This window comes from Cucurbita maxima, unplaced genomic scaffold (assembly GCF_002738345.1).
Source record: "Cucurbita maxima cultivar Rimu unplaced genomic scaffold, Cmax_1.0 Cma_Scf00013, whole genome shotgun sequence".
In the NCBI taxonomy this organism is placed as follows: Eukaryota; Viridiplantae; Streptophyta; class Magnoliopsida; order Cucurbitales; family Cucurbitaceae; genus Cucurbita; species Cucurbita maxima.
Window position 1 is genome coordinate 4,612,187 of NW_019272029.1, and position 17,197 is coordinate 4,629,383.

The window sequence follows — 17,197 nt, forward strand, 5'->3', positions numbered from 1 at the left end:
GGGGGGGGGGGGGGGGGGGGGGGGGGGGGGGGGGGGGGGGGGGGGGGGGGGGGGGGGGGGGCGTAAGCGTTACTATCATGTTATAATCTCACTCCTACTGTGTTGGCCATTTTATATTCTTTACTTTGTTCTCTTACTAAATTCTCTTCAGATTAGATATTTTTTAATGAATTAAATGTTTGGTTTGTTTGGAATGTTTGATCAAAAGCTGCCAATTATGCATTTTTTTCAACATTTTCAGGTTGTCTTTGATTTTGGCTGCCTTCAATGTGAATGTATTAGCTCAATGGCATTTTAGAGCTCTGATTAGCTGCTTTCTGGCTTTTTGTATATGTCAGGTCCTAGCAGCTTTGATATACTCCAAGGTCATTCTAAAGCCACAATGCTGCTTATAGCTAATAATGCAGCACAAGGAATTCTATCCTCTTTCTTCTTCAAATATGCAGGTAAACTAAACTTTTAAAAGGCTTCTCAATAATTTTTTTGATTAAAGCATTCATTTTTCTTATGTAGAAAACTGCTGTAATATTACAAGTTTCTGGTCACTTTTGTCCATGTATTAATAATATCTCACGTCTGATTAGAGTTCTATTTTGTATCTTGCAGATACAATTCTGAAGAAGTACTCCTCAACAGTTGCTACCATATTTACAGGCATAGCGTCAGCCATCATGTTTGGTCATCAGTTGACTATGAACTTTGTCTTGGGAATATCTATAGTGTTCATCTCTATGCACCAGGTACTTCGTGGAGGGGATAACACTGAAAAGTCTAAATATGCTATCAAGAACGTAATTATCGACCACTAATTCTTGATATTGTGTTTCAGTTCTTCTCACCCCTCTCAAAAGTCAAAGACGAGCAGAATGGGGTTACTGAAATGGTGGATGTGGATAACCAGAGGTAGGAACTTATACATAGTGTGAGACATCAATCTGGTGTGGTTAGTTTTCATGGGGTTCATTTTTGTTATACTTAAAACAATTTCAACCAACGGCCCAAGCCCACTGCTAGCAGATATTGTCTTTTTTGGATTTTCCGTTTCGAGCTTCCCCTCAAGGTTTTTTAAAACGCGTTTGCTAGGGAGAGGTTTCTACACTCTTAGTGTTCTGTTCTCCTTTCTAACCGATGTGGGATCTCACCATGAAAAATTCTTTGATTATGATTTGGAGACTGATTTGTTCATCGGTGGAAAACCTGTTTGGATTGTTTTTCTTTCTGGATATTTAGTTTTTTGGGATTTTCCTTTCCAGGTCAAAGGGTTCCTTCGTAAATATGGCAGCAGGAGCAAATGAAGAGGTGGGGATTTGGCTCGTCTTCTGAGTTTGTTTTCAGAGTATTCTATGAAAAATTCTCGGATTACGCACCGTGAATGACATGCCTTTGATTTATTTGCAGGCTAGTCATCTTGTTGAATCTGATGAGAGAAAGCCACTTCTTCCAACCTAAGCTTTTTGTGGACATGGTATTTTGATGCTTTATTTTTTCTCTTTCTTTTTATAACAACTCTTTACAATTACTATTTAACTTCTCAAGTTAGCAAAAAAGGAGCTCCAAATTCACCAGATAGTTAAGTTTGGTGATTCCATAATCTATCTACTCTGGTCACAATAGAGTCAGTACACACTAGATATGACCTCTTGGCTGATCAAGGTTGTAAGCTGGAAATTCGGCATTATAAGCTAGAGTTTGACATCAAATCACATCATCAACTTCTGTTGCAGGATTTTGTACATCGGACCATACGAAGACAACGACGACGACGGGTCTCAACCTTTATCAATAAATTTTTTTTTGATGAGGCCCTCCAAGGTTGCAATAGAGCGTTGCTCAGATTGGTTTGGAAATGAAAATTTTGTTGCTACAGATTAGATTAGGTAATAATAATATGGGTATTATCATATACCAAGGTCTATATAGCTCTTACCTTCTTTTCAAGTTGTGGTTTTAGTAGCATGTATTATTATTCTTTACCTCAGACTGATTATAACGAATATTTTTTCTCTTTCCTTCCAATATCTCTAATTTTTATAAATCCTTCCCCCCCCCCCTGAAAATGTAGTGCTACAATTCAGATCCTATGGTAAAACTATATCTTATACATATATTGGAAATATTATACATTAGATACATTTTCTTTGCTTGAAAGGTGTCATCAAGTCTGCTTAATTGGGAATGGAGAAATTTTTCTCAGCATGCTGACTTTGATGGACTATCTTAACTTATAAACAACAAGGAACTGTTCCTCATGTGATTTTTAGTGGAAAGTTGGCTCAGAAGTTCTTAGAATTTGAATTAAAAATATAATTTTGATTATAATCATTATCAGAACATTTTGGGTTTTCACTTAGGTTGTATGTCTTTGGGAGGACAATAACTCTTAAATCTTTACTTGCTTCAAGGAAGGGTGTGTGTTCAATGATCTATTTTAATTTTATGAAATCTGTAAATGGAACGAACAAACATTCCATTTATATCCCTAACCTTTGGAGTTGGATTAAATAAAACTCTAAACGTATAGTTGTATGAATTTGAACTCTTAAGTTTTTCACAAGTTAATTAGTCAATCAATTTCTGATATTTGATTAGAATTCCATTTTAAACGTCTATGCATAATTTTAGCATATAAAATTTGTTAAAATGCAATGATTAATGTAAATTAGACATATAAATGTGGTGGGAGTTTTTATGTTCTCATATTTATTTATATTTTTCCATTTATTTTGACAAAGTTACATGGTACTTTTAGTTAGTTTGTTGGTTTGTGGGGAAGAAGCAAATCACAATTAAGGACATGTTTGAGATACTTTCTAGGAATTTTGATATGTCAAGTGATTTTGTTCTCTCTTAAAGGAACCAACAGAGCATCGAAGAGTACCCATTGAGATGTGATATGATTGCGTAGTGATGCCTAAATACACGATCTAATAGATTGTTGGAGCGAGTACTTAGATCATAGTCTCTTACCATAAAAATGGCTCCATATATGACAGCACCAACTATGAGAAATCCACCCATTTACATATGATGTGTGAACAATGAAAGTTGTGTACCATAGTCAGTATCTAGATATGGGTAAAAGGGAATCACATACCTATGTGAGCTACAATAATGATTAAAGAACTTAACATAGCTAGATTAATAGATAATTGAGCATGCCATGACGATGTTAAGATCTCACATAGTCCTTTATGGCTCTGCAGTTTAAAATTGTTAAAATTTACACAAATATCTGTTGGTCTTACTTTTTATCACAAAAGTCTCGAGTTAGTTACATTTAGGCTATCACATCGCACTAACACGTTAAAAATATACAAAAGAAATGAAAGTAGTCTCCGGGTTTCTACTTAGTACTCTCTCTCTCTCCGTTTGCATTCCCCATGCAACTCCTTTAGTGACGGAGGTCCGTTCTTCATGGAAGTGGCCTCCGCAGTTCTTTCACCATCATACGCTCGCTGCATGCTGTGTTCTCTCTTCCATTTCATCACAAGTACCTATATGGTTGCACAACACACAAAAATCTTCGGTTGGATTTGACCCACGATCAAACTTATGTTGAAACAAGTAAGAGAAGTAAAGGAAAAATTTGAGGCGAGAGATCTTTTGGATCAAACCACTTAGCTTTTCAATTCTCTTTGTTGTTGTAGCGGCGAGAAGAGCATAAACCTTATGAGCATTTATAATGGAGAAAGCACTTCGTAAACTTCTCCTCAAGAATCTTCCTAATTAAAGCATAAAACTTAGTCCACAATTTCTAACAATTCTCCTAAAGTTATTCTATAAGTTTGTGACTTATTCTACTAAATCAAGTGTAGAAGCTCACAATCTCCTCCATAAACTTGACTTTGTTCGAGATTCTTCGCTCCAAGCAATTCCCGCATCTTTGCAAACTTGACCCTTCCTAGGGCCTTGGTTAGAATATCCGCACGTTGCTCTCTAGTGCATATGAACTCTATGACGATTTGTCTCTTCTCAACACATTCACGTATGAAGTGGAAGCGTGTGTCAATGTGTTAGCTCCGTTTGTGAAATACAGGATTCTTCATCAGTGCAATCGCAAATTTGTTATCAATGTAGAGAGTTACTGACTTTAGTTCATTTCTAGTCACTTCACTCAACAAATTTCTTAGCCACAATGCTTGACATGATGCCGCAGTTGCTTCCATGAACTCGACCTCACAGGAAGATAGTCCCATAATTCGTTGCTTCTGAAATTGCCAAGAGATCAAATTTTTGTTGAGATAAAACGTCATTCCCGCAGTGTTTTTTTTATCGTCAATGTCTCCAGCTAAATCACTATTGGTAAAACTAACTAGTTCTTCCGGACCTCGCCCTCTTTAATACTTTAACACATAGCTTGTGGTTCCCTTCACATAGGGAGAATGTGCTTAACCGCTTGATGAAATATCATAGTGAGCTTCTTCATGTATCTACTCACTATTCCAACAACATAGGAAAGGTCCAAACGAGTATGAATCAAGTACCTTAGACTTCCGATGATGTACCTATACTCGGTGAAATTCACCAAGCTTCCTTCAACATCTTTCTCGAGTTGTAACTTTGCTTCCATGGGATACTTGGTCGGTTATACACTGTCATCTTAAATTGCTACAACAACTTCTTAGCATAGGCCGATTACTTTAGCATGACACAATCTTTCCTTTGTTCCACTTCAATACCGAGGTAGTGCATGAGTAACTCGAGATTAGTCATCTCAAATTCTTTCATCATTTGCTACTTGAACTCTTTGGCACCTTCCACACTTGTACTAGTGATGATCAAGTCATCAACGTACACGCCAACTATGAGTGTTTTAACCCCATTGTTTCTTGTATACACTGCTTGTTGTTGTGAGCACTTCATCATGTTTAGACTCTTTAACCTCTTGCCCAGATGTATGTTCCATGCCCTCGGTGCTTGCCATAAACCGTAGAGGGCCTTTGACAACTTGTACACTTTGTGCTCTTCGACTTTGGTGATGAACCCTTCAGGTTGGGCAACATACACTTCTTCTTGGAGGTCACCATTTAGAAATGCTGATTTGATGTCCAAGTGATGGGCCTCCCACCCGTATTGAGTTGCGAGGGCAAGAATCAACCATACAGTGTCCAGTCTAGCCATATCCCTTTGCCATGAGTCTTGCTTTATGCTTGATGACATTTCCTCACTATTTTTCTTCAACTTAAACTCCTCCTTCAAACTGATGAGCTTGTGTCTGGACAGTAAGTTAGATAGTGCCCACGTCTTGTTCCTCTTAATGACTTCAAGCTCTTTTTGTATGGCCTCCTGCCACATTGTCTCAGTTGCTGTCTCATGCTAGGCTATCGACTCCTTAACCGTGAACAACACTAATTCTTTGGGATCCAATTCTTCTTGAAGTTTATTCGCATAAATTTTAGCAAGAAAACAAAACTTCTTTAGTCCATCTTCTGTTGTGGATCCTCCTGTACTTTCGCCTGAGCTCTCTGGTTCTAGAAAATTCATCATGTCATTCGGTGTCACGGCGGTGATGACATGTGTGGACTTGGTGTCACTGTCGGTGTACTTTCTAGATCTGTTGTGTCTCCCTCTTCTTCCAGAGCAGTGAATTCTATAACAGTGTGCTTGTTATTGCCAACGTTGCACCAATCCCACTTCTTCTCTTCTTCGAATATGACGTCTCTACTTACATAATCTCATATTGCGGATCATACAACCTGTGTGCCTTGGTTCCATCCTCTATGCCAAGGTGCACCATCTTTTGGCTTCTATCATCAAGCTTTTAGATATATGGTTTTGTAGTCTTAACATGTGTTGTACAACTGAAGACTCTTAGGTACTCGAAGTGAGATGTCTTGCTAAACCATGCTTTGTAGGGGTTGCGAGTGTCCAGCGCCTTTGTTGGTAAACAATTTAGAAGATAAACTGCATGACGTATTGACTCGCCCCAGAAAATCGTCGAGACTTGCATGTTTTTTAGTAAGTTTCTTGCGGTGTTCATTATGGTACGATTTCTATGTTCGACCACACCGTTTTATTGTGGAGTGTACAGTGCAGTGAGTTGATGCTTGATACCTTCCTCCTTGCAAAACTTTGAGAAGTTCTCAGGTAAGAACTCGCCATCTCGGTCAGTGCGCAAGATTTTCAGCTTGTGATCAGACCCATTTTCAAAGAATTTTTTGAATTTCTTGAACGCATATAATGCCTCTCATTTTTCTTTGAGCATGTACACCCACATCCAACGACTATAATCAACAAGTAAGAGAAAACGTTTATTAAGAGCAATGATGATGAAATGATCGGGCCATGCAATTTTTATGAACCAGTTGCAGTGGTTGCTCAACACAGAAACTGGTTTGTGCTTGGAACGACAGTCTTGCTTGTTAGGAGACTAGACAACTTTCACATGGCTGATTCAGGTGTATGATTTTGGGTAGCCATGTAGCCATATTCTTCTCTCCCATCATTTTGAGTGTTTGAAAGTTCACATGCCCAAGTCTTGCATGCCATAGTCAAGTTGGGTTTGCAAGTGCCATTAATAGAGAGGTTATGCGACTGTTTTACCTTCATCAACAAGGTTCCATTTCTGTTGATCATCTTGATAAACGAGTCAGCTAACTCCACTTTTCTTTTTTCTTTCGTCATCTGACAAAGACTGATAATGTTAATCTTCAAATTTGGGATGTAGTATACTTTGGTCAGTAAACGTTGATCATCATTCTTGCACTGGAACAAGATGGGTCCTTTACCTTGGTTCGGTACAATTGATCCATTGTCAAACTTCACGTTTCCAATAAGCTTCTCATCAAGCTCCTTGAACTTTGTTTGATCTCTGTTCATGTAGTTGCTTGCTCCGTTGTCAAGGTACCACATGTTGGTCTCCACTCAGTATTCTCCTTTTGTGAGAAGATTTACCATAACCTTCTCTTCGTTGAGCATCAACAGGTTGGACATCTTCTTGGCCAACATCAGTGTGGGCTCTTGATCCTGCGTGAGTGTGAGGTTTGCCTCCTCATTGTGCTTCTTCTTGCGGCATTCTACCCCATTTCACAAGAGTAACACCTGATCATACTCTTGTCCTTCCAAGGGTTGATATTGTCATGGGTTTGTGAAGTATTGTCATGACCTCCTCTGCCACCATGTCTATGACCTCTATTTTCCTTGTTATGGCTGTCACGTCCCCTCGTACTTGAAAAAGAAGAGTAAGATACATCATTCCTTTTCGTTTGTGCAAGCTACTCATGTGTGAGTAAGAGGAGTTTCTCCTCCTCTGTCTTTATAACCATAAAATCTCTTCTCATGGACCTTAAGATGACCAGCGTTCTCCACAATGACATGTTCTTAAGGTCGTCAAACTGCTCAATAGAGGTAACAATCTACATGAATCTTAGGGGAACAACTCGAAGGAACTTCTTGACGATGGAGATCTCCTCCACCATGTCGCCTAATGAACGGATGTCATTGACGATTGTTGTCAACTTCATGGCAAAGTCGTCTATTGACTCATCGTCTTTCAAACTTACTCTTCAAGGTCTGCACATTTGCTTCCTTGACACGTTCCACATCCACATGCATTGTTTGCAGCGTCGCCCATGCTGTCTTTGCCCAGTCCTTCTATGCCTACATGACAAATGTTGGTTTTTTGGTCCTTAATCTCAATTTAATTAATTAATTGATGTTTTAATGAACAAACCTACCTTTCATTATTAACAAGTATCAGAAATTTGAACCATCACATTATAGAGCTGGTAATAAAGATTTCAACCCCTCTTGAATCACTCCAATCGAATTCAATAATAAAAGTATATAGATCATTGGTATAGGTTTTGAGTCCATGGGTCATAAAAAATAGACTAAATTAATAAAAGTATCCTTAAAACTTTGTATTTTGTATGAAAGAAATTCGGTTGAACTTTCACAAAGTTTCAATAATACCTTAGATTATCAAAAACAAAGTTGCAAAAATTACTTTAAAACTTTCCAAATAAGTTCAACATAAGTTTTGGAGGGAAACATGTTTCAAAATTCGTTTCAACTTTCAAAAATATCCTTTTAAGTTTTCAAAAATTTCATTAACATCCTTAATTAAAAAAAAAAAAAAAAAAATCAAAACAACTTTCAACTTTTAAAAGAAAAAAAATTAAAAAAATACATTTACCATTAGCACCACATTTAAAAAATGTTCATGAACTTTAATAGTAATATTAAAAGGTTTGGAGATAATCCATGAGATTTCGATAAATGATTTTCATCCATATATTAAAAGATATTTGTATATTTTAAGATAAGCGGTAATGCTACTTTTACGATTACATTGATATTGTTTTAACGTAATAAGTTAAAGTTATTTCTAAAATTTTATAAAAATTGAAAGGTATTGATAAAACTTTTTAAAATTTAAAGATATTTTTGAAATAATATTAAAAGTTCAACAGTATTTCTAAAACAAAGTATTCATGTTTTCCATCCAAAATACGATAGAAATATGTTTTCAGACAATTTTTAAAGTTTAAAGGGTACTATTGAAACTTTTGAAAGTTTCGAGGTATTTTAGACGTCCTACAAATTTGATAAGTATTTTGATTAATTTAACCTAAAAATTAATTTAAGAGATATGCTAATGCAATTTGTGAACTACAACGACAAGTAGTGTTACAATGCACCATTATCATCAATAGAAAGTTGGCGAATCGAGAAAGCAAATTGTCAAAATGAACAATATCGAGCATCAATATAGTATTAATTAACATATACTTCTACACTCATCTTAAAATTAGGTCAATAAAATAACTTAAAAGAGGGACTCTTTCTTTAAAAAACACTCGAGATTCCTTAATTGTTACAAACCAACTCATGATCTCTCTAGTGGGTTTTCCAATCATGCACTTCGGTCATGATTAACCTTTTCAAACGTCAACAATGGTGTTCTCTTCTTCTTCCTTAGAGGTTTGGTCTTTTAACTCACCCATCATAGTTCATATGCTCGAATCAACTTTTTCAACTAGTCCCTCATATTGTTGATCGGTGTTAATAGACTCTAGCCAACTTATTTAATAGAGGAACTTACCCTATTGGCCTACCCATGTGTATAGATAAGCCAAGATGGGTATTAGTTGGATGGATCAATCATTCACAGATAGCACCCTAGTTGATGACATTCCTCTCCGCGGCTGGCACTCGAGGAAAAACGAGACAATCCATACGGAGCAAGCAAGTTCTTGAATGAGACGCTCGCACAAGGACCTCAATTCTCATTAAGAGATCGAACCAAGGACCTATGGAAGTCGAGGCTACCCCTCCCATGACCAACACAATAGTGTCTTGGAGTAGCACGAACTTATTTTTCTTTCTAGGTCATGCAAAGGGAGTCAATCCAAAATCCTACTCTTTCTAGGTCATACAAAGACAATTGACGCTCTCAATGTCCAAGCACCACTCTCTTTCTGAGTTATTTCAGTTTCTTCATGATTTCGTGTTGCAGTATAAAACAAAAAGAACCGTCTCAACGGAAGGAGAAAGAAGAACCTGCAACGACAAAGACTACTGAGCCTCTTCTTGTTCCTAGCCATCTATTATGAGTCAGAAAAGCTAAAAATCCTAAATATAAAGAATTCCTCGAAAAAGGGCAAGGGTGGGCAAGACGTCCGTAGTTAATGATTCTTAAAGCAATACTACCTACAATTGCTTTGCTTTTTGAAACATTTCAACATCTGAGATAACTCGTTAAAAATATACATACTCACATATTTTAGAAGTTGTAACTACACACAAAATTTTCCTTACATACACATTCAATTCAATCCCCATAGGACTCAAGTTCATTTCGATATAAAGCGAAATCCATAAAGCAAGTTTCTGTTTAGATCAGAGATGAAGAACAAAATATAACAAGAGAAAAGAAAAGACCTTATAAGCCTCGTGTGAATCTGCACTCTGCAGTTTTGAGAAGACAGAAGAAAGTGTAAATGGAGGGAATTCCATTATTATTCAGAAACAGATACTTCACACATCCAGCAACCATCACTCTTCTTAAGACCTCCCGAGGCTCGAAACCCGGTACCACAATTCTCCACATCCGAACTCGCCATTTACACAATGAAATAAAAGGGGTATGCATGAAGTTATCCAGTCAAATTTCGCTGCATATAAGAGAGAAACTATTTGAAGCATTCGCAAGGATTCAAACTTTGGGACGAAACCAACCATGAGCATTTCCATCAAGATTCTGGGGCAGGTGGACCGGTAGGTGCGGGGGGTTTCAAAAGTGGCTGGAGGGCTTTCACGACGATGCTCATATTTGGTCGAAATTCGGATTCATACTGCACACACAATGCAGCTACAGCTGCTAACTGCATCACCAAACAAGAAAAGTGGATTCGTTAATCAGCTGAACAAACTCCAAGCTTATATACTTTTTGTTCCAATGAGTACCTTTGCAACTCCTTTAGGAGGGTATTCTCCCTTCAGTCTTGGATCTACACATTGTTTCACTTTGTCCTCGCTTAGCCTCGGAGTAGCCTAAAGGAATCAAATACGTCAAGCTATATTTTGAATACAACAACTGTCACTAATTGGACAGGAGGGCCAATAATGTTTTTCCAGTGCGTCTAACGCATAACAGCCTTTTTGGAGCTGACATGGAGGGCTAGCCTTTGCAAGGGCACCTTACTTGCCTCCTCGTTTTGAGAAGGGTGCCTCGGAACAGTTCTTGTTTTGAGAAAAAATTAACAGGGAATATACAAAACTCACCCAGGTGACTAAACTTTGTTGTCCGCGGGGCATCGTGTGATCAACAGGTTTCCTACCAGTCAAAAGCTCAAGTAGAACTACGCCAAAGCTGTATACATCGCTCTTTTGTGTTAGCTGTCCAGTCATTGCATATCTGCATAAAGACAGTCCATTATCAGTTCTTTATGTTTCTGGTTAGGTTAATAATAAAGGGTTTGCATCAATGAAAAATTGAGCACACAAGATTAAGACATTGCTTGAAATTTTATTTGTCAAGAATAGTGATAAAAATGCTATTGAACATGATTCTCAAAAGCACAAAAGTTCCCCGAACTATCTATTTAGAGGTCTTCATACAATCAACCAAGAACAAGAAAGAGAGTTTTAGAAACGTTACTCAGGAGCATGGTATCCAAAAGTTCCCAAAACTCGAGTTGAATGAAGACGGGCTGCCATATCAGGGGCTTGATTGGAGAGGTTAAAATCAGCTACCTTAGCTTTAAAATCCTCGAAAAGAAGCACATTGCTGGACCTGATATCCCGGTGTATAATAGCCGGTTGGACCTTCTCATGCAAATATTCTAGACCTTTGGCCGCATCAACTGCAATTCTCACTCGCTGCACCCAGTCAAGCACTGGACCAGGTTGTGCTCCTTGTACTCCCTTCCTTCCTTCAATCATGAGAGGGACTTATATAAGTTGCCTGATCTTCAATCAGTTATAAGTAACATATCCATATAGATAAGTTAAGAGGATGGGATACCATGTAACACATCATGCAAAGATCCCATGGTTGCATATTCATATGCCAATACACGAAGATTTCCTTCGACACAATATCCAAGCAATTCCACGAGATTTTCATGTTTCAATCTTGATACTGTAGAAACCTGGCAGTCAAAGGATATTGAAACACCATATATTAGGTCGTGATATCAAACAGGATATTCACTATGGATAAAATGTTCAAAAAAATAATTTACAAACCTGAGTCAAAAACTCAACGTTACTGTCAGGCTCAGACGAAACATCGAGCTTTTTTACAGCCACATTTTTCCCATTAGTCAAGGTTGCATAGTAAACTCTACCATAAGAACCTTCTCCAATCAATGCTTTGGACCCAAAATTATCAGTTTTTTCTTTCAGTTCATCCGGGGAGAGTGCAGGCACTTCAATTGTTGGTGCTGCCTTTTCGGTTCCATCTACAACAGAAGCTGGCGCTTTTGAGGCCTTTGGGCGACCTAAATGCATCAAATATGGTACAGCTTCAGCGGAACAAGCATATTCGGGAAAGGGGTGAGAGAAGAAAAATGAACAGGACATACACTATTGTTCTAAAATGCGCCCAATTGAGTGAATTAGCAAAAAAATTTCAAAAGATATACATAATAAATATGTTGAGTCAATTGGGAAACAAAAGACAGACAGAAATATATATAGGAACTAGGAAGTTGAGACAAAAAACAATTATAGACCTCACTAAGACAATAGGGGAGAAACAAAGTAAAAATGTATATGTTATAACCTCACTAAGGAGCACTGAGTTGTGCGCTTGAATAAGGTGTGAGATCTCACATGGGTTGGAAAGGGAAACGAAACATTCTTTATAAGAGTGTGAAAATTTCTCCCTAGCAGACGCGTTTTAAAAACTTTGAGAGGAAGCCCGAAAGAGAGAGCCCAAAGAAGACAATATCTACTAGCGGTGAGTTTGGGCTGTTACATGACGTCTTCTAGTCTAATGCTAATGGAGTTGCTAACATGTGTTGACTGCAACAGAACCCTTGATTCATGCCCCAGAAACTGGTATGAACATGAACAAACTAAATCTAAGAGATTTGCACAAATCTACAGAGTGGGTAAGCAGAATAAATTTCTTTATGAACCAAATAGAAAACTGTCGATCTATTCCAGTCGAGTAGGCCATCTGGGGTAGACTTTTTTTAAAAACAAGATACAAAAATTTTCTTTGAACAAATAAAAATTTAAGTAAAGACTTTTACAGATCAATATGTTCCTCCTAAATCCAAATATTCAGACCAACAACCAGAGAAGTCCAATAGTTTCGACCAGCACAGTGTTGAATACTGTATAAATAAACGGTCATGTATGTGCTAAAGAAACATTATCCTTAGAGCAATGTGTCTACCCAAGAGGTTCATTAATTTGAAAATGTTAGCGTGGAAGAAAGTATATAGAAGATCAAAGTGTTCAAAAAGTAGCTAAGAACACTAACCATCTCCAAAATTATTGGGGCTTTTCAATTGCTCATTTTCATTTGTTTCATTAGGATCTTCAACTTGAAAAAGACAACAAAACCACTTGCGCATTCTCACTTTCTTCCTTCAATATTGATTACCCTCAGTACTTCTGTTATCTGGATGTAATAATAGGTAGGCAAGAGGAGGGGCATAAGCCTGCACAATCATGCCACAGTTTCATTAAGAGTGTCATGGAAGTGTTATTTATTAACAATAATAAACTCGTCCAATATACTCCACCTAGCTAGCTAACAAGCAGTTCATAATAACAAAGATTTAAAAGGTTGCATAGAAACGATTAATGGTTTTCGAAACAACTTGATGTCATTGAAGAAGTACACCTGGCATCGAATTGGGTAAACAAAAACTTTTTGGATGAAAATCACTTTATTATTATTATTTATCATCCTCAAGATATGACAGAAACTGATACTAATAAGATTTAAATTAGTGAAAGGTGATTCACTTTGAGAATTTTTTTCAAAGAAAAGTAAAATAATGTTATAAAATTGATGAGATGGATTATTGTTGTCACTAGCAAATCCCTATTGAGACTCCAAGGCTTCGATTAAAAAAGCAAGAGAAATCAAGATCAGAACACGATACGAAACATCCAAGAAAAAAGGATTGTAAAAACAAATCCCCAAATCAGCGTGAACCGAAACAAAAAAAAAAAAAAAAATTACATCAATACGCGTTTTGAAACAAATCAAAGAATCAAGCGGCGAAAACTCAGCAGAAATTGACCGAATAAAGAAACTTATAAACGAACTGAATATAAGAAATTGGTACCAGAAATGAACAGATTGGAAACTCGAAATCAAAACGAAACAGAAATTGAAGAACAAGAGAGAGAGATAGAGAGAGTACCTGTAGTTGGTGTTGGGGTCTGGGAATTGATGGGGTTTTTTAGCGTTTGGATTTGGATTCGAAGTGAAGAAAAGGGAAGAAACAGAAAAAAAAAAAAAAAATAGAATGACAGAGAGGCAAACGCCGACGCCGAGCTGATTACTCTTTTTCTCTCTCTTGCTTTTGTTTTGAAGAGCGAGGAGAGAGGCAACCAAAAGACGAACTCCCACCTTTCTCTATTGTTCTTTCAATGTTCAACGCATGTGGATATTTTTAATTATTTTTAATTATTTTTAATTGAGAAGATAACGTTTTTCTTCCTACAAATTTGATTGTGTGATATTTTGGTGGGAGCATGCGACATCTAAGCATCGACTACGATTAATTTCAATATTTGTACAGAGTCTTAGAGTCGAGATTTCAATATGATGATCGCACATTTTTTCGTGAAGAAATTAACAGTAGTTTAGGAGTTTTTCAACAAATAGTAAGTGATTTGAGTCTGGTTTGAAAAGCTATGAAAATGTAAAGAAAATAAAATGAATGGAAAACTCATCGGATTCTAGAAAAAAAATTGTATAAGACGACACGTGTCTCGCGGAGGGTTGGTGAATGCATACGGTATCGAAGGTGACATGTGTCTCACAACAGGAGGCGCAATGCGTCGTAACGCTACCTAGTGACCCAAACCACTCGACTTGATCTGAGTTCCACACTTGTGTCCGAACCACTCTGCATCTAACCCAACTTGACTTTGTGTGTGCCACGTGTCAGCATAGGAAAAATTGAGGAAAAACTAATGCTAGCCTATAGAATCCAACACACGCCCTTCGACATGAAATAACCAATTGGCGCACGACACGTGGTACAATTGGAGCATGACTTATTCTTTAGAAGTGCACGTCGCTCATGAGTTGTGCGCGTGGATGTCCTCCTACGTGTGATCCTTATTTTGTCATGTTCGACTTATGTTCGACGATTTTTTGACTTGAAATAGAATTTATAAGGGAACTTTCAAGAAATTTGGAGCTTCCAATAAGTGGAAAAGTAAGCTCGAAAAAGGCATGCTTCATACAAGTGAGTATGCAATACCGAAAAGGAGCCTAAAGAAAAGGCACATAAGAAAGTTTAAGAAATTCAAAGAATCCCTAGCATTATTGCCTCCCAATGAAGTGTCACGTGGATTTAGGACCATTGGAAAAGGATTGGAATGGAAAAAGTAAGCTTAAAGGGTAAAAGTGTCATTTTTACAATTTTGAAGAAATTTCTCCGATTTTATCCATAAGGAATTTCAAGATGGTCAAATGAAAAAATGATCATTTAGAAAAAATTTGAAAATTTTTAAAAAATATTCGATAAATGGGAAAATATCAAAATACCCTTGAACTTCACAGAATTATGAAAATGTCACGGATTAGAAATCAGATCCGCAGAGTGAGCATCCAGTAGAAAATATAATGCATCTTCATTTTTCACCGTTAAATCTTCATCAAATCTAAGTATGTTCTAGAGGAGAAAGCTCATCAAATCCAACGCCTAGAATTTAAAATGGAGACTGGTTGTCCATTAATTAGAGAAGATATTTCCAGCAAAATATTCATAAAACTCAACCTCAAATTTACGAGGATTCTGGAGGTTTCAATGGTGGTTTAAACTCCCTCTAAAGTTTGAAGTAGAGGCTTTCATTTGGAGCAAGAATCGAGTTAAGTCGAGCCTTCAACCGTGAGTCATAGTCCACCATTTTCCTACTCAAAGTTTGGGTTACTTACTCTCGGATTTCTTACAAATACGAGAGCTATAGTCCACCATTTTCTTTCAAACTCGTTTTTTACACCTTCTAAATAAGATTACCCACAAGTTTGGTAAAGGAATCGAATGTTGAAGATGCCTCAAACATAGCTCCCCAATTCGATCTACCATTAGAGGAAGGAGGTTGAAACTTGAAAATGGTAGCACAGGAAAGCTAGCACGGGAAGGCACGTGTCATCCAAGTAAGTAATTACACAGACTTTAGACAAGTAATACTGGTAGGGATCCCTAGGATGTGCTAGCATGCGAGTATTTCTTACTTTAGGTGGTTAGAAACTGGATCTCAAGGACTTCAAAATGACATTTTTGGATAAGTATGTACTATATGTATTTATGATAAAATTAACGTTATGCCCTTAGGTTGAGATTTCAAATAAACATGTTTTATGTATTATGCTAAGGTAGGAAGAGAATATGCATGACTAAAATAAGAGTTGGGCAATATGAATGAGTATGTTATGCATGACATACGAAATTACCAAAATGCCCCTTTGTTGAGATCTATGGTGAATGTTGTTTGATATGCTTCCCATTGTGTTAAAAAGGAGGATGAGATATTGCGATATATGCTCTAGGTGATTAATGGATGTTATTTACCCGTTGAGCTTGTTTTCTTGTTTGTGTGCATTATATAATATGTCTTAGTTCCAGGTGTTTTACTGCGCGTTCTCCCTGTGGAGCATGTTTATCTGCACAGAGCTAGGGCATTAGAGCTAGGTTTGCTAGACGATGACCTAGGTCAATGTAACGATTCGAGTTTATGAAAATAAAATAAAATAAATAATTAAATGGTCTCATGAAATCTCCCTGGAAATCGCCAAATTTTCGGCTAGACATTTATTGCTTAATAGGAACGTTCCTATTTCTGTAAGTTTCCTTATTCTAAAATCCTAGAATGCCTTATTGGGAAATGTTTTGAGATTATTTTTATATTCGTATGCCCAACCTTTTACATCCTTTGAAAATGATTTTCTCTCCAAACTTTTCTCGCTGAACACTAGGGTTGCTGTTTTGGAATAAGGATTCGAGTGGAAGTAAGATATAACATCAAAATCGTTGTGCTTGTGTCGAAGACACTATGTGACCGGCAAAAGCAAGAAGTTGCGTCGGGGGTCGTTGGTGACGGAAAGGCATTGGAATAGGTGAAGAAGTCGGCGCGTCGTCGGAAGTGGGGAGGCAGAAATTAGGGTTTCGCTTTCTGGCAGGTAAGGAAGACATGGGTTGGAATCGGGTCGGGTGCCTCTAAACCAGCCCATTGACGTTTCCATCGGCGGCCCAACTCCACAGACGCACATCTAAAGAACCTGGCGGCTCCGCACGCGTATGGCGGGTCGGCTCCGTCAACTCCCGCGGCTCAGCTTGGCGGTTTAGTTGGTCGGCTTAGCAGCTCGAATTATCGACTAGGTATCACTATAATATATCGATTCCAAGGCTTTCGGCCCTTTCAAAGTCATTTATGCCCTTAGTTTTTCCATCTGAGGTCAGTTTTTCATCTAAGGTCAATATGGTCTCTAACCAACAAAGATATTGTGCTGGGAGTTTATTTTGATAATTAGCATGAGATTTAGATAGGG

At 37.5% G+C, this 17,197-nt stretch overlaps 2 protein-coding genes across 4 annotated transcripts in view; one reads left to right on the plus strand and one right to left on the minus strand.

The window, feature by feature from the left end:
* The window catches only part of LOC111488644 (CMP-sialic acid transporter 3-like), a 13,075-nt gene extending 11,059 nt beyond the window's left edge, over positions 1-2,016 (plus strand). For 2 of the 3 annotated variants that reach the window (XM_023136506.1, XM_023136505.1), the window contains exons 12-17: positions 339-446; positions 607-740; positions 830-903; positions 1,254-1,299; positions 1,399-1,465; positions 1,725-2,016. In XM_023136506.1, coding sequence (XP_022992274.1) covers positions 339-446; positions 607-740; positions 830-903; positions 1,254-1,299; positions 1,399-1,449 — 413 coding nt within the window. In that variant the 3' untranslated portion in view covers positions 1,450-1,465; positions 1,725-2,016. Of the gene's footprint in view, positions 1-338; positions 447-606; positions 741-829; positions 904-1,253; positions 1,300-1,398; positions 1,466-1,536; positions 1,654-1,724 lie in introns of all 3 variants that reach the window. The other variant, XR_002719229.1, reaches the window with a different exon arrangement.
* A 7,725-nt stretch (positions 2,017-9,741) lies between these two features.
* Positions 9,742-14,022, minus strand: LOC111488660 (PTI1-like tyrosine-protein kinase 3). Its single transcript, XM_023136540.1, has 8 exons — positions 13,836-14,022; positions 12,941-13,121; positions 11,695-11,948; positions 11,471-11,597; positions 11,105-11,378; positions 10,729-10,861; positions 10,411-10,497; positions 9,742-10,328 (listed from the first exon to the last, which is right to left on the minus strand). The coding sequence occupies exons 2-8, from the start codon at positions 13,032-13,034 to the stop codon at positions 10,197-10,199; spliced, it is 1,101 nt and encodes a 366-aa protein (XP_022992308.1). The 5' UTR covers positions 13,035-13,121; positions 13,836-14,022; the 3' UTR covers positions 9,742-10,196.
* Between the last annotated feature and the right edge of the window lie 3,175 nt (positions 14,023-17,197).

What these genes read in the sequence shown, in the direction of transcription:
- LOC111488660 (XM_023136540.1), bottom strand. Translation starts at nt 13,034, where the DNA reads ATGCGCAAGTGGTTTTGTTGTCTTTTTCAAGTTGAAGATCCTAATGAA. An exon ending in ACGTTGAGTTTTTGACTCAG is followed by an intron (nt 11,598 to 11,694) that starts GTTTGTAAATTA and finishes TTTGACTGCCAG; the next exon opens with GTTTCTACAGTATCAAGATT. An exon ending in CTCCTAAAGGAGTTGCAAAG is followed by an intron (nt 10,329 to 10,410) that starts GTACTCATTGGA and finishes TTGGTGATGCAG; the next exon opens with TTAGCAGCTGTAGCTGCATT.